At 36.7% G+C, this 25,561-nt stretch overlaps 1 protein-coding gene across 1 annotated transcript in view; it reads right to left on the reverse strand.

Moving 5' to 3' along the window:
- Positions 1-5,039: 5,039 nt before the first annotated feature.
- The window catches only part of LOC103491482 (uncharacterized), a 77,387-nt gene continuing 56,865 nt past the window's right edge, over positions 5,040-25,561 (reverse strand). Inside the window, exons 11-15 of the mRNA XM_008451454.3 lie at positions 18,987-19,037; positions 15,850-15,908; positions 6,708-6,752; positions 6,138-6,212; positions 5,040-5,391 (exon numbers count right to left, since the gene is read on the reverse strand). Of these exons, the coding sequence (XP_008449676.1) occupies positions 5,272-5,391; positions 6,138-6,212; positions 6,708-6,752; positions 15,850-15,908; positions 18,987-19,037 (350 nt within the window). The 3' untranslated portion in view covers positions 5,040-5,271. The remainder of the gene's footprint in view (positions 5,392-6,137; positions 6,213-6,707; positions 6,753-15,849; positions 15,909-18,986; positions 19,038-25,561) is intronic.

Genomic DNA, 25,561 nt, shown 5'->3' on the forward strand with positions numbered 1-25,561 from the left:
TTTACGAATGAGTGGAAACAGACAACAGACATCGTCCAAGTGTATCTAGAGAAAGCCTCGCGACGGATGAGAAGTGGGGGGATAAGAAGCGACGACCCTTTGTGTTTCGGGCAGGGGACCAGGTACTCGTTAAACTACGACCAGAACAGATCAGATTTCGGGGACGCAAAGACCAGCGCCTTGTCAGAAAGTACAAAGGACCAATAGAAGTGTTGAAAAGGGTAGGGAATACATCTTACAGAGTAGCGTTACCCACATGGATGAAAATCCGCCCAGTAATTCATGGAAGTAACCTGAAGCCCTACCATCAAGATACCGAAGACTTGCAGTGGAATGTCGTAATTCGCCCAATCATCAACCTTGGTTAGAAAGAAGACAAATATGTTGAAGAAATTCTGGCTAAACGAGTAAGAAAAGGCAGAAGACACATATGAAGGATCCACGAGTATCTGGTAAAGTGGAAGAACCTTCCTGTGGAAGAAACCAGTTGGGAACTTGTTGAAGATCTAGAAGCCTGGATGCAGAAGATAGAAGAATTCAACCTTCGCCAGTCAACAGGGACGTCAACTGTTTAGGTGGGGGAGAATGTCACGAACATGCTTGTCCAAGGCGTTGGTTGCCTATGGCCGCATGTCCAAATACCCCCAATTTACTTATCTTTATGTTTTCTTTATTGTTTAGTCTATTGCTTTCATTTTTGTGTCGCCAAGCTAGAGTGTGAAATTTTGGCATTTTCATATACAAGTCTGCCAAGACTAAAAATATTAAAATGTACTATAGGGAAGGCATAGTAGTTGTGAATCCCTGACCAAGCTTTGTCGTACTCTTTGCAAACTAAGTTTTTTTTTTTTGCAACTGATAGTCTTCAATGCTTTCATTTATGATGTTTTCAATGATTTCCTTTCTCTCTCACGTTTTATAAAATAATTTTCTCAAGAACGTGAAAAGATGCTACATCATATCGCAAGTTTGTATGCGAACTTCGAATTTTGAGCGGCTGACTTGTTGACTGAGTAGAACAAGTACCGCACAATCGTGTTTGAAGGGTTACGATTGTGACACCAAGCAAAGCAAATTGGTGTTAGTGGATTAGTTACATAATAATAAAAAAAAGAAAATAAAATAAAAGAGAAAAGGAAAATCGACTCTTTAGGTAATTTCTTAATCTTCTTCATCTTCTTCATCTTCTTCACTTCCATCATTTTCGCTCCAAGGAAAGTAAAAACCCATGAACCAAAAGCTGTAGCAAGAGGAAAAGAAAGAAAGAAAGCATATTAGTTTCTCAGATTTCTTGATAGCAGCCTGGTGTTTTGAGCTTGGTTGAATTAGGAAGGCATTTTAATTTCTAACAACTTTTATGAAGCATGTGTTGAGCTAAAACTGATGAGAAATTGATGGTGTAGCAGTGAAAGTGAACAAAAAATTGTTGAAATGAAGTTAATGAATTTTAAATTGATGTTTTTGCACTGATGCATTAAGAAAGCTTAGCATTTAAAGCCTTGCGTTGAGGACGAAAGGAGAAGTTGTTCTGCTTACCGGGCGTTCAACGTTTACTACACGGTGTGGTGAGAGTGGAAGGTCTAGGTGGTAAGCCTCCACAAGGTTGTAATAAGTAACTTTTGGGATGGGACGTGACACTATTTATCTTCCTCAACTAAAACCCGAATGTCTTCAGTGAGATCTTTCTCTTGATAAAGAAAGATTGCATATTGTTTTGGTATATTGAGGACTATAGTCTAAGACCTTTTATATACTAGTTCAATTAGGGTAACCATTAAACCTTAATCAATCTAAAATGAGCATTTAGTTCATGCTTAATTAGGAATGTAGAGCCTTCATTAATTAGATTGCATAATAGGCTTAATCTAATTACATAATCTAATATGATAAATTGTTGACCACATACATAGCAATACTTTTAAATGTAAGTATTATTATGTAAATACGTCAAACACACATAACGCTTCAACTATTGTAAGTTCATTATGTTTTTAGAATTATAAATTCATATAAACTTCAGTAAGGAGGACAATGTGTGTTTGTAGAGAGATAGCCAACAAAACGAAGGAAGATACCACATTGGTATGACGGAAGGAGGGCACACACATGGATTTTGTCCTTGATCCGAAAAAGAATCACCAATCAGAGTGGGGGAAGTCAACTACATTTATAGCCTGATAGACTTTTGTTAACATTGGGTGATGTTGGTGATCGAAATCAACCAAGGTTGAATTCTTGTATATGACTTGTATCCGCCATACATCTCCTTGAGTGATTTAAGTATATTCATGACAACTATGTCCCATACAATACCATCATTTGGTCGAGAGTTTGGCAATACAAGGAAGAAGAAGCCTAACCTCGTGCCAGCTAGCCCATGGATGGTGTACCAAAGCAACTCCTACAACATACAAGGGCCCACTACCTTACCCTGTGGAATTGTTTTGACCCATTAGTAATGGTAAACATCTTAGCTGAATTAGTATATCCATATTCAATAGAAGACAATCAAATTAATTAACCAACACTCTAATACCACTTTGATGAGATAAGCATTATATTTTTGGATCAAATATCCCATTCTTATGTGAATCTAGTAGAATATTAATCAACTAGAAACAACTCTATTAATTAAGGGTGAACATAAGAAATTTTAACTTTGAAAACCCCTCTTGATTTGAGGAGTAAAAAACCACATACCTAAGTCCAAATCTCTACTATAATCAACAATGGGTACAACAAAAATCTTTCTAGTTACAACTAGAGGTGTACACAATACATATCTCAAGATTAACAATCTCTGCAACGAACGAAATAATAATGAAGTAGTTAGAAAGATCTCACTTGACGTTGACAACCAATTACCCATTTGTCTAACTATAGGTAAGTCCAAACAAAATCTCCACCGTCTAGATTGAATATCCTCGTGCCATATGTTATCAAAAATTTAGCTTAATCGAACCAAGGATCGACCCTGAAATGGCTGAAAAGCGATGCTAGATGGAACATGTTTCTTTCTAAAATCCCAATTGTTCTAACTCTTTCTCTCTCTATCTACATGTGTTTTTTCGCTCTCAATAGCTACAAACTTATGACTATTAAAAATAACCTAGTACTAGGCTTCTAGTTACTCATTCTAATTACAATTATTAAATTTAACTCTTTTACGTCGTTGCTCATTTACTCTTAAGAAAATGACTTTATTATCAAACATATTTAACATGCGTTTAATTTTACAAATATTCAAACTCTCAAATTTTATAAGCGAAATAGTCCATTTAATTATTTAATTTTTCTTAATGTGTGATAATGAACATTTAATTATTTAATTTTTCTTAAAGACTAAAAATGCATAACACAGTGGAGTGTTTAGAATAAAAAGTGAAATTTTGAAATCTTAAACCCATAGTATGATAAGTTAATATAATATAAAATTAACGTTTTTAAATATTGACCCATAAACTCCTTGGATCAAACAAGAAGGGAAGTTTACAACTCAACTCTACCGCGTCAAATCCCTTTGTCAAACATCTGTAAAGATATGAGTTTGTCTTAAATGAATCAAAGGACCAATATGCATAACACTCGGAGAAGGGCAGATATCAGCAATAAGAACATGTAAACAATAAACTTCAATCTTCATTCACATGACAAAAAACTTCAATATCTCTTCATTCACATGACAAAAAACTTCAATATCTATACATCATATTGTACAATTGATAGAAATTTACATATCCTACGACTGTAACCAACTTGATGGCAACAATGTCCCTTCTTCTAGCTTCTCTCTTCACCAATTGACAATAATGTTTATTTTCTAGACCTTCTTGCTTGAGTATTAGCAATTGAAGGTCATACAATCACATTTGCATAGGAACACTAAGAATTATTTCCATTTGGATGAAACTAAATTTAAAAAGTTGATGACAATATATCGAACAAATAATAGTTAGATGCAAACGCATATGGATTCAAGTTAAGACTACAAAGAAAACACATGGATGAGCTCATGAGATTTTCTCAAAATCCCAGGAACGACAACTAACGATTTACAAATCATGTTGACCACAATATGATTATCTCGGTCAATAATTTTAAATTCTTCAGTACTAATAGAATCAACCAAGATAAACAAAACATAATTAACAAAATAAGGAAAAAAATAAAAATAAAAAACCATTGTAATTGATTTATATGATCATTGGACTTCGTTCATAGTTTGTCTATATCTCCATTATTAGTGGTAAATAATTTTCCCACCGTGAAACTTGTTGATTTGATTATGTTGCTCGCACAAGTCACAACTCACCCTTAGCCCAATTAGTCAAAAAGAGTCTTCATAGAAGATGCTTTAATTTACATCATCTACAAAACCAATTCCAATGTAATTGTCTAATGGAAATTGATGCAGCAAGGAACCCTATGGACTCCTTCACGATATTGGTAATAATTAATTATTTTATATCCTAGAATATTCCCAAGCCCACTTCCCAAAACCAACTTTGCTAATATATTTCTCAATAATAAGATATATAGACTTCATCAATCTCATATTCAATTCAAAGTTATCAGATGCATAAGTTTATGCACAATAATAAAATATCTTTTCAATCAAATAATCTTTATATGCCGTCTTTATATTTTACAATAAAGCATCATACACAGTACACAACAATAGAAAGAACAATCATAATAACATTCAGAATGCTAATATGTTAATCAGAGATAATTACTAATCCCTTTCATTCCCTAAAACTATCCTTTTATATTTTCAGAAAACCATATCCATGATGTATCATCTTCTAAATCAACAATATTTAAATCAAGAGGAAAAGTGTAAAATCATTAATTTGCAGGTCATTTATCTCTGTATACTTGTAACCCATTCTTGTTAGATGAACCATCTTTCAATTGTCAAATTACCCATCTTTCACGTGAATGAGTTAGGATAAATTTAATATACATATACATATATATACAACCACAAAAATGCCTCCATCTTCCAAAGAATCAATCATATGATTGGAGTGTTCAAAGAAGCAATCCAAGGGGAGAAGACCCCATTTGAGTTATTTCATTAAGCTGAAACTTCTTGTGTTTCACATTTTCTTTGTTAAAAGGACATTAAGAAAAAGGGGAGAGGGGTATTCATTTTTTTCAAAAAAAAGAATGATGTGATTTCTAAGCTCTACTGATATCTCCAACCACACAACAAAACCAAACTTAAAAGAAACAAAGTGGAGACATAGATTAATTGATTACCAATAACTAATTTTTGTCTAGCTTCTTCCATAAATAGAGTACTCTCCTAATGATTGGATCAGCAGAGAATCTTTCTGCATATGCACCAATAGCAGTTAAGAGGCTTGTGAATTTCTCCCCATTATCCTACACAAGAAACAATTTCAGTCACAATTTAGAGTTGAGTGCTTCTAAAGTGTTCTATATGATCCAATATTCTATGGCATTTGGGACCAACAAGAAAAGTGTACAAATCACGTGGAAAGAAAACTACGGAATTCAGTGAGAATATTTAAATCCTTTTATAAAGAGAACAACGGTAGATAAGAGGGTATGCGTACACGTTTGAATATTTAAATCGTTCAATTTCATTTTTTCCCCTTGAGCAAAAACTCAAAAGACTCTTTCATTGTTGATATATATATTTAAAATGGTAAACAAACTGGAACTCAAGAAGAATAAATGCCATCTAGCATTTGAAAAGTGAACAGATTTACAAATAGCTGAATATTCAAACGTCACTGTTTTTCGATTACACTAAATTTAATTATATCAATACTCTAAACTCCCCCTCAATTGAACAATTTGTAAAGGGCCCAAAATATTGATTTTAAAAAAATAACATTAAAAAGTTCAAACACAACGCCTTTTGCTCGATACTATGTTAAAACCACCAATCAACCCAAAAACTTAAGTTTATAAGTTATAGTTAAATTAATTATCGCAAACTTTTACCCTGGAGTGTCATTTTTCAAATCAATAAATTGCCAAATTGAGACCCAATTGGTGGGTCAAATTGTCCTTCCCTAAAGTTTTAATAAGTTCTGGCAATGCTTCACCAGATTGAAAGGTAGAAAATCGAGTCAAGAGTGCCTAGCATTATTAGCACAAACCTCCGGTTTCTTGAATAAAAGGTCTCTGGTGGTAAATGGTACCATATAGAATGGAAGATCAGATCGCAAGGTTGCCTGCAGCATAAATAATATGGATGAAGCAACAAGTCAAAGTAAAATGGTGGATGCCAATAGTTATATCAAGTCAAATATATAGGTTTTTGCATTTATATGATAATAAGGAACGATAAATTGTACTCACTTAGAATTCCACCCCCTGCCTAACCTAACCCCTCGACAATTTCAAGGGATTAAATGAATATTCGTTTAGAAAATTACAGTTTTCGGAACATATTTCTTAGTATATTTACAAAAAAATCATAAAAAGCAATTAAAGTTGAGGGCCATGAACAACATGTCAATGACGGCCATCTTGTGAGGCACGCTTTCCAAAATGATGGTTATTGATTAAGACCATAAAGAGTAGAGTACCAAGGAGAAAAAGGGTTAAACAGTATCGTGGTTCAGAAGAAAAAAAGAACTATCCCAGAACATTAACCAAATCTAGTACAAGCAAAAAAGAAAAAAAAAATCTACAAAGGTACCCCAATAAAAGCCAAGGGAAATTACCAGGTCCTTGCTCAAGATAGCTTGTTCAGCATTTGTTACCAACATCTACACGAAAAAGGAAAGAAAATAAAGAGATTAAGAATTTGTTGCATTTGCAAGAACTGATGGATCGGTTCTATAAGTATCACACCATTTGAATATCTTGTAAATGCAATTATCACAGAGCAAGACATATATCTATATTTGTATATCCTTACTATTGTTCAAATATTTATCCTTTATTGCTTTTATTCTTTTCTTATTTGTAAGAGGTCTTTCTTCTATATAAGAAGACCTACTTTGCATATTTTTAATAATAAGAAAAAAGCAGAAATAACAATGAAACCCTAACCCGCCTCTGTCCTCATCTGATAGCCACTGTCCTCCATCGTCGTTGGCCCTTCAGAGTTTGCCGACCACCACATCTCCTTATCATAGCTTAGTATCACTACAAGAATTCGGGAGTCTCAACATTGTCTTGTGTTGAATTTCGGTACAAGGTTAGTCCTAACAGAGGGAAAAAAATTCTGCATAAGATATTGCACCACTTTTCGTTGATACCGAGATTACAGCACTTGTTTGTATCTCAAGAAGGGTCCGCTGACATGTATTGTACTAGAAGGAGTGAGACTCGAGGAAATTTCTTCCTTAATTTTGGCTTAATTTTGGGGATTTTGAACCATTAGAAGCCCTTATAATTGTTTAACATGAGTTATTTCTTAGTGATTTTTCCAATCCTATTGATTTATGTAGACTAAATTAAGTGATTATTGATGAAGAGCTACAAGGGAATGGTCTTCCAGAGAATTGGAACTTCCTCAATCAGAATGCTCCTTCCATCTCAAGGAACCCATTCGAGGCACCTAGGAAGCTAGGGAACAGAGATGAAGATCTTGACCGGCCGGAAAGTGAACCAGTCCTTAAATCTTTTCCGGAAAAGCCCTATTTCAGATGGAATAATTCAAATCAGCGTGCAGATGGTCTTTTCACTCGAAGACAAAAAGGAAGCACCAGAAGAAAGAGAAAATCAGTTGAAGATTGAAAGACAGTCAGCCTGCCATTTAATGCTGCAACAAACGGTTTATCAAGCTCTCCCACTCAGATTCTCTCCAACTTAATATAGCAGCCGGTAGCCATGTTGTAGAGGAAATAAATGTGAGGCCAGCTGTACAGCCCCATTTCTTTAATTTTGATGAACCCAAGTCAGACAGCGGTAGTAAAAATGCAGTGGGGTCCACTTTTAATGACTCTAATTTTATTATTCCGGCAGTTGAAGAGGCATTTTGTGAATTATCAAATGAGGGGAATAAAGAAAAGAGCCCACTTCAATAACTCTTTGAATAATAACGAATTTTGTCCAAGGAGTCAAGTTTCTTCAGATTTCGGTTTTTCTAACCGTTTCAAGAACACCAAAGGTAGCAAAGCCTCTCATGTTCCAAAAATTCTTAAGCATTATATCCGCAAACAAACTTCCTTCAACAATGTGTGGACTGCCCTTCTAAAATCTGAATTTAATGGGGTTTGTGACCTTGAAAATCCCTCTTTGGACTCTCTTCGGAACCACCTCAGCAAGCACTCTGTTTTTGCCAATAACCCGGACCTTCTGGAAGTGTACAGCTCTAAAATTCAGGTTTCGAAATACTTAATCAGGTCAGCAAATGTTGATTCTTCTTCAAAATGTCTCAATTTTCCATCCACCATCTTGATAGAACTCTACTTTCTGGCATGAATTTCGATCTTTATTTGTATAATGAAATGTGTTACAATAGGAATGAATTGAGGAAATCTCAATTCAACACATAGCTCTCTTGTTCTTCTGTCTTTCAAGAAGTAATAATAGAAATAAACTCAACTAACAAATTCATAATCCTTTTCCCGCCCAAACTAACTACTGTTTATACTAATGCTAACCGACTTAACTACTAGCTTCACACGTGTGAAACGTGTGACTTTTCTTTCTTTTTTCTACTATAAAAAACCTAATAGGGGGTCTAACATTACTCCCCCTCTCCAAACTCACCTTATCCTCAAGGTGAAGATCTAGATAAAGACGTCGCATTTCTTCATAGGCCTCCCAGGTAGCTTCATGCCTTGGCAACCCCTCCTAGCCGATCAATATTTCCCATTGCCCGGACTTATTCTTCTGATAATTAAGAACTTCTTCAGGTTTAAGGAGATACACCTAAGGCCCATTGGAAAGTGGTATTATACTAATATTCTGCCCAAGGTAACCACTTCACCCATTCTTTAGGTTTCTCACTGCAATAACACCGCAAGTACATCTCTACCCCTTTGTTCAGAACCTTTGTCTGGCCGTCTGATTGCGGATGGTAGACAATACTTTTATTCAATTTAGTACCCGATAGTCTAAATATTTCCTTCCAAAAATGGATGAGGAAGATTTTATCCTTATCTGAAACAATTGATGAAGGAAAACCGTGGAGGGAAAACCCCAAAGTCTAAATATTTCATTGGCATGTTAAACACTCCTCACAATGTTGTTTTACATCCATTTTCATCCCTTCCCAATATAGCTCACTAGCCAACCTCTTATAGGTTCTTAAAAAATCCTGAATGACCAACAACTAAATCATGATAAGTATTCAGGACTGCAGGAATTAGAGCTGAATTCTTCGAAAGTACTAGGCGATCCTTGTATTTCAACATACCGTTCTGAATGGAGTATTTAACCTCCTTCTGTTCTCCAGACTCATTTAGATCAATTATCACTTTCTACTTCCTCTTTAATAGCTTTCAAATCAACTGTAACTGGTATTGATATGCCACAAAGCTGCACATCTGTTGATTTCCTCGAGAGAGCATCAGCGGCTTCGTTCTCAAGCCCAGGCTTATAGATCACCTCAAAGGAGTACTCGAATAGCTTCGTTATCCACTTTTGGTACTGAGGTTGTATTACTCTCTGTTCCAACAAAAACTTCAATGATCTTTGATTTGTTTTTACAAGAAATTTACCTCCCAACAAATACGATCTCCATCTTTGGACAGCCAAAACAACTGCCATCAATTCTTTCTTGTACACCGACCGAGCCCTATCTCTCATGGCTAATGTGTGGCTGTATGTTGGTCTCTTAGACTGAATCAAAACCGCATCAACATCATAACCCGATGCGTCTATTTCAATTTCAAACGGTTGGCTAAAATTTGACATAGCTAAAGCGGGAAGAGACATCATTGCCTGCTTCAATTTTTCAAAAGCTTTTTCAGCCTCTTCATTCCACTTGAACCCCCCCCACCCTCAAAGCACCTGTAATAGCCAATTAGCCCAAGGAATCCTGACTTCTCTGATATTGGTGGGCTTCGGCCATTCAGCTATAGATTTTATCTTTTCTGGATCAACTTCTACACCTTCTCCGAAAACAACATGGCCCAAATATTCAACCTTGCTGTAAATCAGTATGTCATCAAAAATTACTAAGACAAACTTCCTCAAATGGGGTTTAAAAATTGCATTCATCAATGCTTGAAATGTGGTCGGTGCATTAGTTAGCCCAAAGAGCATAACTAAGAACTCATAGTGCCCTTCATGAGTACTAAAGGCAGTTTTCTCAATATCATCATCAGCCATTCTAATCTAATGATACCCAGATTTCAAGTCAATCTTCGAAAATAAGAATGCACCACACAGTTCATCAAATAACTCCTCAACTACAGGTATTGGAAATTTATCCAGGATAGTGGAGTTATTTACAACCCTATAATCTACACAGAAACGCCAGCTACCATCCTTTTTCTCGATCAAAAGTATAGGGCTAGAAAAGAGGCTCGTACTAGGCCGAATGACTCCTGATGTGATCATCTCCCTTACCAATTTTTCCATCTCCTCCTTTTGGTAATAACCATATCGGTAAGGTCTTACATTGATTGGATCAGTTCCCTTCTTTAAGTGTATCTGATGTTCAATGTCTCTTCTAGCGGTAACTTATCTGGCCATTCAAAGACGTCTGTGAACTAATCCTGAAGAGAAAGCATAGGTCTGACTTCTTTAGGATTCACATCAACCTTACAACACTCAGTTCTGATTAACCCTTCAACTTCTATTGCTCAACATTCAATCAGAAAACCTTCATCTTGCTCTCCCCATGACTTAATCATACTTTTCACTCACCCTTGCCTTGGTAAGACTTGGGTCTCCCTTGATGCAAACTTGTTTCCCCTGGGAGGAAAATGACAATGTTAAATTTTTCCAATCCACTGCTATCACCCCTAAGGAGTAGAGCCATTGCATTTCTAATGTAACATCAACACCCCCAAGTTCTAATCGCAAAAAATCCTCCATAACAATCCAGTCTTTCAACTGCACCTCCAGAGCTCCACAAATTCCTTTGCCTTGAATGGCAGTTCCTGAGCCCAATATTACCCAATAGTGTGCTGTCTCTTTAGTAGGTAATTGGAGCTTCTTCATCAGCTTCTCTGAAACAAAATTATGAGTTGCCACAATCAATCAATATTATTACATCTTCATCCTACAACTTGCCCCTTACCTTCATGGTTCCAGGGTCATTTAAACTTACTACAGAGTTAATTGACAATTCCACATAGGTTGTATTGTCTCCCTTGACTTCTAGTCTGTTTAACTCCTTTCTCTCTATTCCATTCTCCTCAATAATTTCATATTCATTAGTCTCATTCCCCATTACAAACATTCTTAATTCACGTTGCTCTTTCATTTTACATTTATGGTCAGCTGAATTTTTCATCACACCCGAAGCACAAGCCCTTCTCCTTTCTAGCTTGAAACTCTGCACAAGCAATTGTTTTAAAGTACCTTCTTTATGGACTTCTACAACATTAGAGCTTCTTAAGCTGATTGTTCTGATCGGAAACATAGTGTTTCCCTTATTATCTCCTGTAGCATAATTTGCTCCTGTTTTAGCACTCATGATAGCTTGAGGAGGATATTTCCCACCAGAAAAACCACTCAAATTTGCCTCCCCTCTGATCATTTCTTTGTTCTCGACTAGTTGTGCTATCTCTATCGTTTTGGCCAGTCCTTTAGGACGACAGAACGCTACTTTTGCCATGATCCAGAGAAACAACCCATTCATAAACGTCTCTTCCACTACTCTTTCTTGAAAATCTGATAGTGGTGCTACTAGCTTGTCGAATAAATTTCTATACTCTTCTATTGTTGTTTCCTGTTTAATCCATAGAAATCTACCACAAATCGTTCCTTCTGTAGTGGATCTAAACCAAACTAACATTCTTTCTTTTAAATTCGACCAACTCACAAACTTATCTCTTTCCTCTTGTGATCGATACCAGTTTAGGGCCGGTCCATCAAAACTTATTACCGAAACTAATAAATTTTCAGATTCAGTGAGTTTATGGATCTGGAAATACCTCTCAACATGAAATAGCCATGAATCCAAATCCTCTCCATTGAACACAGGCATCTCGACCTTCTTGAATTTGTTCCGATCTGCAGCATTCTCATCAATATCGGCTTTTGTCTAATTTCGGCCATCCTCGAAATTTCGGTCTGTTTCGACAACTTGGCTGGATGTCGCCTCGTTTTCTTTCCCTTTCGCCGTCGTGGAATCACGTATTGCCGATTCAGTCAATCGTTCGCTCATCATTGAACATTCTTTTGGATTCGACTCCATCAACATTAAGAGCATTTGCTGTTGCTTCTCCGATTGCAGCCGCATCAGTTCGAAGTTCTTGTATAAAGAGTCAAAAAATTGTAGCACAAGCCTTTCAATGTCGCGGAATGTGGGAGAGGATGATTTGATTCAAAGAGCAAACTTGCTAGGGTGCAAGGTAGAAAAGCTTCCAATTATTTATTTAGATCCCCCAATGGGAGGTTACCCTCGGCAAAAAATGTTTTGGCAACCAGTCATCGATTGAATTCACAAGAAACTAGATAGGTGGAAAAGATATAACATCTCTAGAGGAGGTATGTCCTTATGCAACTCAGTACTAGTTAGTCTTCCCACATATTACCTATCTTTATTTTCAATACTTGAAAGTGTGGCTGCCTCCTTGGAGAGAATCATGTGTAATTTCTTTTGGGAAGGTCATGCTGGCAGCAAAATCAGCCACCTTGATAAATGGAACAAGGCTTCAACTCCTCTAAAAGATGGGGTTTTTGGCCTAGGAGGAATTAAAATTCATAACACTGCTTTGCTCGCTAAATGGGGTAGGAGATTCTCAAACGAAGAGTCAGCTCTTTGGAGGCAAATAATTAGAAGCATCCACGGTAAGGAGTCGTTTGATTGGTTCACTAAAGGGAAGTCCGGTAATAGCCTAAGGAGCCATTGGGTTAGCATTGCAAGAGTGTGGAGGTCGGTTGACTCATTAAACTCCTTTAAAATCTTGGTAACGACCGTAGAATTGGCTTTTGGTCAAATCCTTGGATTGGCAATGCCCCATCAAGGAGCAATATTCTAGGCTCTTTAGAATTGCTCTTGCTCACTGGTTCAGTTGCAGCACATTGGGACAATAATACCTCTTCCTGGTCATTGGCCTTTAGAAGAAGTTTGAAGGATGATGAAATTGTAGATTTTCAATCACTACTTTCCCTCCTCTCTTCTAAAGAAAGTGGGTAACTCTGACGATTATAGATCATGGTCCATTGATCCTCAAGGCCAGTTTTCCGTTAAGTCTCTTTCAACTCACTTAAAATCTGCCTCCCCAATGGATAAACGCCTTTTTTCAGCAATTTGGAAATCAGGCAGCCCACGGAGAATTAACATTTTGATTTGGATTATGGTCTTCGGATCCCTCAATAACTCAGAAATCTTGCAAAAGAAAGCCCCTAATAAAAGCCTCTCCTCCTCGATCTGTCCTCTATGTTTGAAGGCTAGTGAGAATCTTTCTCGTATTTTCTTGAACGGTTTTGTCTCCTCATTTTGTTGGGTAAAGATTTTCTCCTTGTTCAATTTAGCTTAGGTATTTGACCATTCACTAAATGTTAGTGTGGCTCAACTTCTTTCGAGACCGAATTTGCCCAAAAAATCAAGTGTCATATGGGAAAATTTGTCAAAAGCCATACTTTTAGAATTATGGTTTGAACGAGATCAATGTATCTTCCATGATAAAGCAAGACCAAGGGCCAAAATTATGCGGTTTACAGATCTTAATGCTACAGCTTGGTGTTCCCTTAAAAAGGAGTTCGTTAATTATTCTATCCAAGACATTTACCTTAACTGGGTTGCTTTTCTTTCTCAAACTGGCTAATTGTTGCTGCATCAGATTCATTGTTTGCGGATTACACAACTTGAAGGATTGTCCCTGTTTTAGTCTTTAATTTTGAGATTGTTTTTTTTTTTTGGCCTCCCCATTTGTTTCCTGCTGTTTTTTCCGGTCCCATTTTGTTCCCTGGACCGTTGTAACAAGTTGGATGCTTTTATTATTGTTTCTATGTTGGTTTGTTTTTGTTTGTACTTGGGATATGATGCTTGGTACTAAGGGGGTGTCAACCTAGTTAAGATGTCCGAGTGCGTCTCCTGATCCCTATAGGACTCCCTTAATTACTACTTCTTTATTGCTCTCTTTGTATAATCTCTTGTACTTTGAGTTCTTATTAATAAAGAAGTTTTTGTCTTCATTTAAAAACAAAATGACAGCATGAGCTCAATGAGAAACGAGGTCAGCCAATCGGCCGTGTGGAGTTCAAGAAAACACACGCTCGAAGTGGCTAATTCGTATCGTAAGCCGCTAAGGATGCGCATGTAAGTTCAAGCGGTACTTTAGTCTTATATTGTACTTTTATTTGTCTTCATAACTTAATTACAAAATTTGTTACAGAATCAAACGTTGGAACTCCAGTCCTAACCCACCTTAGAGGGTTCTCAACCACTCTCTGGAGATGGGATATGCAAGAAAGTATTTTGGGTAGACAACCAGGCTAATCAAAAGGTCTTCATTAGGGACCCAAGCCCAAATCTTGCGCAAGAGTTGTGCTAATAGTTCTTTGACCTCATTTTCCCAAGCTAGGGAGGTCGAAGAAGCTAAAATCCTGATTGAGCAGCAAAGAGTTGAACTTGAAGAAGCTACACGCATGATTGAAGAATAAAGGACATCGGAGCGGTACAACAAATGGAGGAAATTAAGAAGATGGTAGAAGAAATGAGTCGGACACAAAAGGGACCGAGCACTTGTTGTACGTACTTTTCAATCATTAAGTTTTTTACTTTGCATTATTCAGTGATATGTATATTTAAATTTACTTTTATATTATTGTAGGTGTGGACTTATTGTAATATGGCGTCCGCGGCCATTAGGAGACGAATGTACTTTTTCTTTTCTATGTAATTTCTTTGAAACATTCTTAAATAATGTCACATTTAATTATAATATACTTATTTTGGATTTGGTATTTTATATAATTATTTACTAATTTGTTGCTTATTTTGTACAATTTGATTCAATTTAAACTGAATTGGAACCGAAAAGAATATTGTAAGATTGAATAAAAAAATTCAATAAAAAAATATATATTTAAATTATCTCCCGACACACATAAAACGTCGGAATCGATGCCCTTACCTCGACGCATTATCAAAAAAGTCATGGGAAATTTTTTCACGTAGCGTCAGGAGAAGCCTTTTCCCGACGCCTAAAGAGGACGTCGGCGGTGCCCTATTGCCGACGTATAGACGTCACGTCGGGGGTTAGGTTGTTCCAACGTTTTATCTTCGACGGCCATAACGACATCAGGACAAGTGTTTTCTCGATCCTGTGCTGGTTGCACGTTAGGAACGGGTCCCCCTACGCATTTCTCCCGACGTCACTTTGAATGTCGGAGTAGCCTCCTCCGACGCCGTTTCCAATCTTCATCGACACATGACGGCGTCAGGAGACCCTCAAGGAGTGTCAACCTAGTTGAGATGTCCAAGTGCGACTATTGATCCCTATTTTCTTGGTTAGCTCTTGTATGACCCTTATCTACATAGAACTACCGTCACTTTTTTATTTATTAATAAAGAGATCCGATTCCATTCAAAAAAAAATCTGATTTCAATTCAGACATCTAAAAGCATGAATGCAATCAAGTCCAGCTCCTAACAACATAACTAAATTTTTTTAAAAAAATCCTTAAATGTATAAGTTTACCCCATATAATACACTGAAAATAATCCTAAGTGTTTTCGTAAATATTTTGGTTCAGAAGCCAATTATTGTACTATGATAGACATACCTTCTTAATACGTTCATCTTCGACTTGATCAACATGTTGCAACAAATTTTCTAATGTGCCTGATCAGTAAGAATTTGTAAATAAGTACAGCAACCGATCACATTTCAGGCACCACAGACAACAGAATAAAGGATAAAGATCAGAAATGTAATAAAGAAACACAAAAACATAGTATCACGGCGTTCTCATTTTATATGGAATAATACAGCTCTAACTTTACCTTCAACGGTCCCCCTTATTCTAGTATTACTTTTGCAGAAAGTGTTTATTGTTCCTAATATATATATATATATATATATATATATATATATATATATATATATATATATATATTTTTGGGCAAGGAAACACAATTTTCCATGGATAGAAAAAATTACAATCCAAGTATTTCACTTCCAAAAATTGTAAAATAGAAAAAACACACACACCCCAGACACAAAATACAAAATCTACTCAAAGCCATTGCAGGAAGTGTTTTAAGTATTCTTTTATTTTTTTAGTTAGAGTATTTCTCATCTATTTCCCTCCCTTTAAATAATTTTCCCATGTATATCTTGAACATGAGTATCCAGAGCTCTTCTGCTGGGTTCACAAGAATTATGAGATTTTTGTGGAAGATTTTAACAGTCAATGGATCATTTCCAGGCTAATTTGTTTATAATGACTAGAAGGATATCATTAAAATTTTGGAGGAACACTTTCAACTACCCTTTATTTGCAGATTAAAACTAAAGTACCCTTTATTTGCGGATAAAGTTTTAATCCGTCTTCCACGAGGGAATTTGGAAAATTTGATTGAGACTCCTAGTAAATGGCAGCGTTTTGGCCCCTTCCATATTCTAGTTGAAAAATGGAATAAGTTTAAACATGGCAAGCCTGAAGTTATTCGATGTTTTCGAGGATGGATATCCATTCATAACTTACCGCTTGATTATTGGAAAAAGGATGTCTTTGTTGCAATTGGGAATTACTTTAGAAGACTTGAGAGCATATCCTTAGACACATTGAATATGAATAATGTGTCGAAAGCCAAAATTAAAGTAAGAAAAAACCTCAGTGGATTTTTACCGGCAACAATCGAATTGAAGGATGAATCTAGAGGAAATTTCTATTTTAATTTCGATGATATTAAAGTTATTGAAGAACCTACGGTCGTTCCAAATGCTCTCTATATCAAGGATTTCTCAAATCCGATTAACTTAGCAAGAATCAATCAAGTTCTGAAAGATGAAGGCTTAGATGTGAATGCCTTAAATCTGAAAATGTACCTTTTGTGAAGAAATGGAAGAGCCGAGGGAAAGAACAACCTTTTTGCCCATCCAAGTAAATTCATAAGTGTTGTCATGACCATTATGTGTAACATTTCTGTAATATTGCCAAGGGCGGCCGAGAAGTAAGTGACAAACATCCATTTCTAGGACATCACAAACAAGTTGATCTTGATAGAGATTACCAATGGAGAGAGGAACAATGCAAATTTCTTTGGCGGTAGTCTCTCCTTTCTTCGTTATCCAATTAACTTTGAAGGGATTGGGGTGTGGGTCTGTTGTGAGTTTGAGGGCAGTAATCAATTTCTTGGACACAATATTATCTGTACTGCCACTGTCTATAACCACTTGAAAGACTTTCCCATTGATTGTGCATCCAGTGCCGAAAAGGGAATGTCGTTGACAAAGATTTTAAGTCTTTGGTGCGATAAGGACACCTTGAAGCACAGAAGAAAGCTGGTCACCTTCATCTGGTTCCAAAAATACAGGTTCATCTCGATAAGTGTTGTCATCAGATTCCTCCTCATTATTGGTTTCTTAAAGAGCAATGGTTTCATATTGAGGGCGTTCATTAGAAAGGTGCCCTTGCTGTCCACAACGGTAGCATTTGCCAATTGTAGTCCTTTGGTATGGGTTAGTAGTTCTCTTGGGTGGTTGTATTATTGGTTTTAGGAAGGGTTGAGTTTTTTTTTATTTTCTGCTGTCTTGGATCGATGAAGATCAGGGGTAGTTTGATGGAGAATTGTCTATGGGATTCTTTCGAAAAGAATGTGGTTGGGAGTCCCAAGGCTGTTTTCTTTGGTAGGTCTTGATACTTTTTTGGGGCAGCAGCTTCTTCTATGGTAGTTGCTAAAGAAATTGCATTAGAAAGGTAGGCTTCAGGGTGTAATTTGACCACTTCTTTGATATCATCTCGAAGGCCTAGAACAAATCTTGAAACTAGTTGATGTTCGGATTCCGGTAGGTTGTTTCGCGCACCTAAACGATGGAATTCTTCTGTATAATCAAAGATGGAGCGGTCCCTTGCTTACAAAGTTGCTATTGGTTGTAGAGTTGTTGATAGTTGATTGGACCGTTTCTTCATTAATTTCAAAAGTTTAGGCCAAGAACGTATGGGACTCTTGCCATAGTATCGTCGATTAGTCTCAAGTTGGTCCCACCAAGCTAAAGCACCTCTTTGAAATTTGAAGGCCACTAACTTGACCTTCTTATCATCCGGAATGTTTGCATATTAAAAAGAATTTCTACCTTTGAAGCCCAACCAAGAAATTCTTCTGTATCTATCCGGCCATCAAGACTGGGTAAGTCAATCTTCATTTTATACTCGGTGTTTGCAAGTTGAGCGTTGTGTCTTCTTTTGATTAAAAGCGCTTTGACCTTGGGCAGGATGGTAATAGTTGTCACCCTCACTGGAAAAATTAGACTCCAGCACTGAAACCCCACTTGTGGTGATCTTGAGGTCTGAATCTAGCTTGATATAAGTTTCTTGGATTGTGTTCTTTTTTCATTTGGAGTTCAGGATAAGGATTTCCGGTGATGTGAATCTTCCACTCAAGAATACTGGAAAATTCTTTATCTTTTTATTATTATGTAATGGTCTTAAAGACCTATTTATACAAGAGGTTGGTTGGTTATAACTAACCAACAGAAAAATAAAACTGTTACAATTAATTAACAGAAAGCAAAACTATCTTAACAACCTAATAATCATCTAAAGGTTGGTTGAAAATTAAGGACTAACAATCTGCCTGAAACTAATCAATTTGTTATAACTTCCTACATCAATACAGAAGGTGGGCAAACATGTGATTGAATAAATTGTAGTCCATAATTCTCTAGTGAAGCCATTGGCCTCTTAAGCCTACTTACCGAATCTAGTGATAAGTTGCACAGCATTGACATTTCCAATTCCATCGACTCCTGCATTTAGAGTTATGAGAACATCAAGCACAATCAAGTAAATAAAAGGTTGCAAATCAATAATGATAGAAATACAGTCTACTGCTATATTTTCAGTCTTCGGTTACTTGGGAAGCGTCACCTAATCTTGACTATCTCAAGGTCATAAACTTAGCACCGGATTTTTTTTTTAAACAGAAACGAGTCTCTTCATTAATAAAATGATACGAGAATAATACGAGAAGTACAAGAGAATTATATAAAGAGCAAAGAGAACTAAGGATCAGTATACCCCTTAGTGCGCACATCATTTACGAACTATGAATAATGACTAAATCCCATCTCAAGCTAAAAAATAGCTACTGCATAAGGATACATCATAAGACCAAAACAAAACAAGTAGTACAGCACCCTTTACTAAGCGAGAAAAAAAATAAAAAAAGACTCAAAACTGAAGAAGTGGTCGATCAAGAACCAGGAAGTTGCTAAGGTTAACTTTGAAAACCTTTGGATTATATCAAAATTATTTGCTTTGGATAATTAGAGATTGATCCGTAAGAGGTGGGAAGAAATTTTGCCAAACGAAAATTGTAATAAATCCTGTATTTGATGAGAACGCCAATGTTAGTATTGATCAAGGATCAATCATAGACTCTATCCATCAGGAAGGAAAATGGCAGGCTTGGGAGAATTTCCACCTCAAATTCGACAGATGGAACAACATCAAACATAGTCGACCACTTGTTCTAAAAGGCTATGGTGGTTGGCTCAAAATCAAAAACCTTCCTCTGGATAATTGGTGTAGAAGTACCTTTGAGGTTATTGGAGAACAGTTTGGTGGTCATTCGGGATTCCTAAGGACTTACAAATAATTGACCGGAGAGTTATACTGGGAAGGGATGAAGCAAGATGAATTGTGAAGAATGTATAATTTTTCATAGGAATAAATCATTGGCTTTATCACCTGCGGGTTTACTATTACCTCTTGAAATTCCAAATAGTGTGTGAAGTGATATCTCGATGGATTTCGTTTAGAGATTACCCAAGGCCAATGGGTTTGAAGTAATATTTGTTGTGGTGGAGCGATTCAGCAAATATGGTCATTTATTGGCATTGAAACACCCGTATACAGCTAAAACAGTTGCTGACTTATTTGTTAAAGAGGTCATAAGGCTCCATGGCTATCCACATTCTATAGTTTCTGATAGAGATAAGGTGTTCCTGAGCAACTTTTGGAAAGAGTTGGTCAGATTGGCAGGTACAAGGTTGAATTGAAGTTTTGCATAACATCCACAATCAGATGGCCAGATTGAAGTAGTTAACCGAGTTGAAAATTACCTTCCTTGCTTTTGTGGAGAAAGGTCGAAGGAGTGGGTGAAATGGCTATATTAGGCGGAGTATTGGTACAATACAATGTTCCAAAGATCATTAGGGGTGACACCGTTCCAAGCGGTTTATGGTTGATTACCACCTCCTTTGATTTACTATGGGGACAGGGAAACTTCAAATTCAACACTTGACGAGCAGCTGAAAGAGACAGATGTAACGTTAGAGGCGTTGAAGGAGCATCTGAGAATTGCACAGGAGAAAATGAAGAAATACGCAGATTTCAAGAGAAGAGAGGTGGAGTATCAAGGGAATATGTTCTTTATGAAAATAAGACCCTACAGACAAGTATCCTTAAGAAAGAAAAGAAATGAGAAACTATCTCCTAAATTCTTTGGTCCCTATAAGATCATTGAACGTACAAGGCCAGTGGCATACAAGCTGAATGAAGCTCAACAGGACATTCCGTACATGACAGGAAATCATGAGTGGAAGGCAATACCAGAAGAGGTGTATGGGTATTTGAAGAATAAGATGGGAGGATGGATGTGTTATCAATTAGAAAGGGCTGCCACGACATGAAGCCACATGGGAGGCATAGGATGAAATTCAGCAATTCTTTCTAGAGTTTTACCTTGAGGACAAGGTGAATTTGGAGAAGGAATTTAATGATAGACCCCCTATCATACGATAGTATAGCAGAAGAGGGAAAAAAGGGCCAACACGTGATAGTTAAGGATGCTATAGGCTTTTTGAATGGTGTTCCGGGTAGAAAGTAGATTGGGAGAAATCAGCTCTTAACGATGTTAATGTGGTTGAGGATGACTTTGTCCAAACAGCGAATCGTTTAGGTTGCAAGGCAAATGATGTACAACATCCCTTTTCTTGATGTTTCTTTAAAGTTCTTTAACATTTCTTTAGCTAGTTCTTGAATATCTTGAATGATAATTCTTGTATCTTAGATTCGTTACTCTTAGTTAATTCTTGTATCTTGAGTTAGTTCTAAAATAAACTAACTCAATCCTAAAAAGTTAGTTCTAAAATAACTAACTTCAACAACTCTTATGATTTTTCAGCCTATATAAAGGCTCCCCCTCTCATTAATAAAATACATCAGAAGTATTATTCAGTAAAATTCCCTAAAGTTTCTGCATTACTGCATCAGCAGAAAAGCTACCTTTTTTTTTATATATAGGTCTCCCCTTAGGAGGCTACCCACGGAAAAAGGAGTTTTGGCAACCAGTTATTGATCAAATCCACAATAAATTTGATAGGTGGAAAAGATTCAACATCTCTAGAGGAGGTAGACATAGCTTGTGCAATTTAGTTCTGGCTAGTCTTCGCACTTACCATCTATCTTTGTTTTCAATCCCCAAAAATGTGGCTGCCTCTTTGGAGAAAATTATGAGGATTTTCTTTTGGGAAGGTTATGCTGGTAGCAAAATTAACCACCTTGTAAATTGGAGCAAGGTCTCATCACCATTAAAAGATGGGGTCTCGGCTTGGGTGGCATTAAAGTTCATAACACTAATTTGCTTGCTAAGTGGGGGTGGAGATTCTAAAAAAAAGAGTCATCTCTTTAGAGGCAAATAACTAGCAGCATCCATGGTAAAGAGGCTTTTGACTGATTTACAAAAGAAAAGTCTGGTAACAGTCTAAAGAGTCCTTGGGTAAGCGTTGCTAAAGTGTGGAGGTCGGTGGACTCAGTAGCTTTATTTAAACTTCGCAATGGTCGTTGAATCGGATTTTGGAAAGATCTTTGGGTTAGTGTCACCCCTCTTAAGGAGCAATTTTCCAAGCTTTTTAGAATTGCTCTTTTGCCCAACGGCTCGGTTGCAGCACATTGGGACTTTGAAACTTTATCTTGGTACTTGTCCTTTAGAAGATGTTTGAAAGATGATGAAATTGCAGATTTTCAATCTTTATTATCCCACCACTCATCTGAGGATGTGACTAATTCTTATGAGTACAAATTTTGGTCCATGGATCACCGTGGCCGGTTCACAGTTAAGTCCCTTTCGGCTCACCTAAAAACTGCCTCCCAATTGAACAAATGTTTATTTACAGCTTTATAGAAATGAAGCAGCCCACGGAGAATTAATATCCTGATTTTAATAATGGTGTTTGGGTCCCTTAACAGCTCAGAAATCTTGCAAAAGAAATCTCCTAACAAATGCCTCCTTCCTTCAATCTGTCCTTTATGTATGAAGGCTAATGAGGATCTTCTTCATCTCCTTATGACCTGCCTTTTTCATCCTTCTGCTGAGGTAGGATTTTCTCTGTGTTCAACTTTGATTGGGTTACTATTCGATCCCTAAGCGCAAATGTGTTTCAGCTTTGGGCAAGCCCAACCCTACCTAAGAAATCACTTTTAATATGGGAAAACTTGCAAAAACTCTCCTCGCAGAATTATGCTTCAAGCATAATCAACGAATTTTTCATGATAAAGAAAGACCAAGGGCAGAAATCGTTTGTTCAGTAGAACTTAATGCAGCAGCTTGGTGCTCCTTAAATAAGGAGTTTCAAAATTATTCCACTCAAGACATTTGCCTCAACTGGACTGCTTTTCTCTCTCAACCAGCATTTTAGTTGTTGATTTAGTATGCAGATTATTCAATCTGAATGTTTCTCACATCAAGCCTCTTTCTGTATTCTGAAGTCTTGGTGTATTGCTCCTTTTTTAGCCTTAGAAATTGTGTTTTATGTTTTTTGGCCTTCCCACGTGTTAGATTTTCTTCTAGATCTTTATTGTCTTCTGGCCCTTTGCATTAAGTTGGATAGTAATTAACTTTCGCAAGTTTTGGTTTTGTATGCTCAGGATATGATGATTGGTAGTTGGCGCTAAAGGGGTGTCAACCAAGTTGAGATGTCTGGGTGTGCCTCTTGATCCCCAAATTCCCTCTTTTAGACTTCTTTATTGCTCTCATGGCATAATTCTCTTATACTCTAAGTTCTTATAAATAAAGAAGTTTTCTCTCCATGTAAAAAAAAAAAAAAAAAGGCTTTCATGACACTCTCGAACTGACACAGAAACTTCCAAACAATCATAGAAGCTTCCAAATGCTTCCAAGCACGCTTAGCATGCTCAGGAAGGTTCTCGATCCATCTGGGTCTCTTGCATGTGTGCGGGTCCCATCCAGTGTTTTTAAAGGCTCAAGGCACACTAAGGCGCAATGGTCCTCTGGGGCCTAGGCGCAAGGCGCACAAAAAGTCGCGGGCTTTTTTTCATGAGGCGCGCTATAAATATATATATATATACACACAAAATTGAAAGGAACAACAACGTATAAAATATAAGTAAATAACCAATGTGAAAATAAGAATTAACTCTAATGTATAAATATTATAATATTAGTTTTCTACTCAAAAAACAAAACACAATAAAAAACTAGTCAGAATTAAACAACAATCAAAATAAAAGTTCATTCCTAAAGATCAAACTCATCATCACTAAATTGATCTTCATCTTCATTCACTATTTTGTTGGACTTATAGCCATCGGTATCTTCTTCTTCCTGATCGGAGTCATCCAAATTTATTTGTTTGGGTGTGGGTTGTGTGGTAGACGAGGATGGACATGAAACATTAGTCTTTGCTCCTTAGGCCCTAGCTCTAGAATAGAAGGTTGGTTCTTTTGCTCCAGCAGCTCTTGAAACATCACCCCACATTAAAGTATCATCGTCAAATACCAGCCCATCCTCCTCCTCAAAATCATCATCCAATCTTCCAATCAACCATTCGTTACTATCATCAATATCTCTTAAAGAGATGGGTCGACGATATCTCGAAGGTTGTATCAATGTTTTAATGCTCTATTGTATTTGATGAACACTTAATCATTCAAACAACTTTGAACAAGCCTATTTCATTTCTTGCTATGAAGCTGCAAAATTAGAAAATTTCATTGTCACTGCCAGTGAATCAACAAAATTACATTCACATGTAAAAGAGAGGAAAGCTAACCTACTCAAACACACTCCAATTACGTTCGCATCCAGAAACACTACAAGACCTAAAATTATCCCACCATTCCACTATAGGTACAACGTACAAACAAAAAATATATATTAATAAAATAATTTATCGCTAAGTATTGTTAAGTAATCGACTAATCGTTTAGTTGAAATTTACCTGGAGATATTTTGTCCCTTTTTCTTATTACAAGAGGTAGTCCAAACAATGCTTCGGTTCTCTTATACTTGCTTAGTTCTGCAAGTATTTTGTCTTGGACGTCCAATGAAGCAACATTTTTTGTTATGCATGAGTAGAGTCCGTTAACTATTTCATCATCCTCTTGGATGTTAGGATTCGAATAATAGAATGACGAGTTTAAACGAGTTAGCAATAGCTTCTTTAGCTCTATCCATGGCCTCATAAAGATATCCCATAGGTGGCTTCTTTTCGCCATTAACCAATCTAAGAACTCAAACTAGTGGGCCAGATACTTTAAGAGCAAACACAATTGTAGTCCAAAAACTAGCCAACAAAATAGTCTGAACTACTCGCCTCCCTTGTTGCTCCTTGCTCCATTTGCTATCCTTCCATTCATCTAAAGTAAACAAGTTGTTCTTTTGATAATGTATACTCCACAATGTAATGCAAGGAGTAGCAAAGCGAGTCTTAGCTGGTCTAACTAACTCCTTTTGGTTAGTAAATCGTCGCATCATGTTTAATAATCCAAGACGAACATATATGAAGTTGCTAATCTCCATGCCTCTTTTCAATGCTTTGCGAATATTGGAGATCTTGTATATATCCTCCAACATCAAATCTAAGCAATGAGCAGCACATGGAGACCATATTAATTGTGGTCGCTTTGCTTCTAACAATCTCCCTATTAACAAAGAAAATAAGTACACATTTAGAATAGAACTCACTAAATCTAACAAATTAAAGGTGTAACTTGTGAGTAGTTTACAGTCTTACTTGCCATCACATTTGCTGAGGCAGTATCAGTAACTACTTATACAACATTTGCTTCTCCAATGCACTCTACAAAATTGTCAAGTAGCTCGAACATCTTCTTTCCATCCTTCACATAAGATGAAGCATCGATGGACTCAATAAACATGGTGTCCTTAGGACTTTTAACTAAAAAGTTAATTAATGTCCTATTTCTTCTATCGGTCCACCCATCAGCCATAACAATGCATCCAACCTTAGCCCACTCTGCCTTATGGCTCCTCATCAACTCATTTGTTGCTTCTAGTTCCTTCTTC

Source organism: Cucumis melo, chromosome 8 (genome assembly GCF_025177605.1).
Source record: "Cucumis melo cultivar AY chromosome 8, USDA_Cmelo_AY_1.0, whole genome shotgun sequence".
NCBI lineage: Eukaryota > Viridiplantae > Streptophyta > Magnoliopsida > Cucurbitales > Cucurbitaceae > Cucumis > Cucumis melo.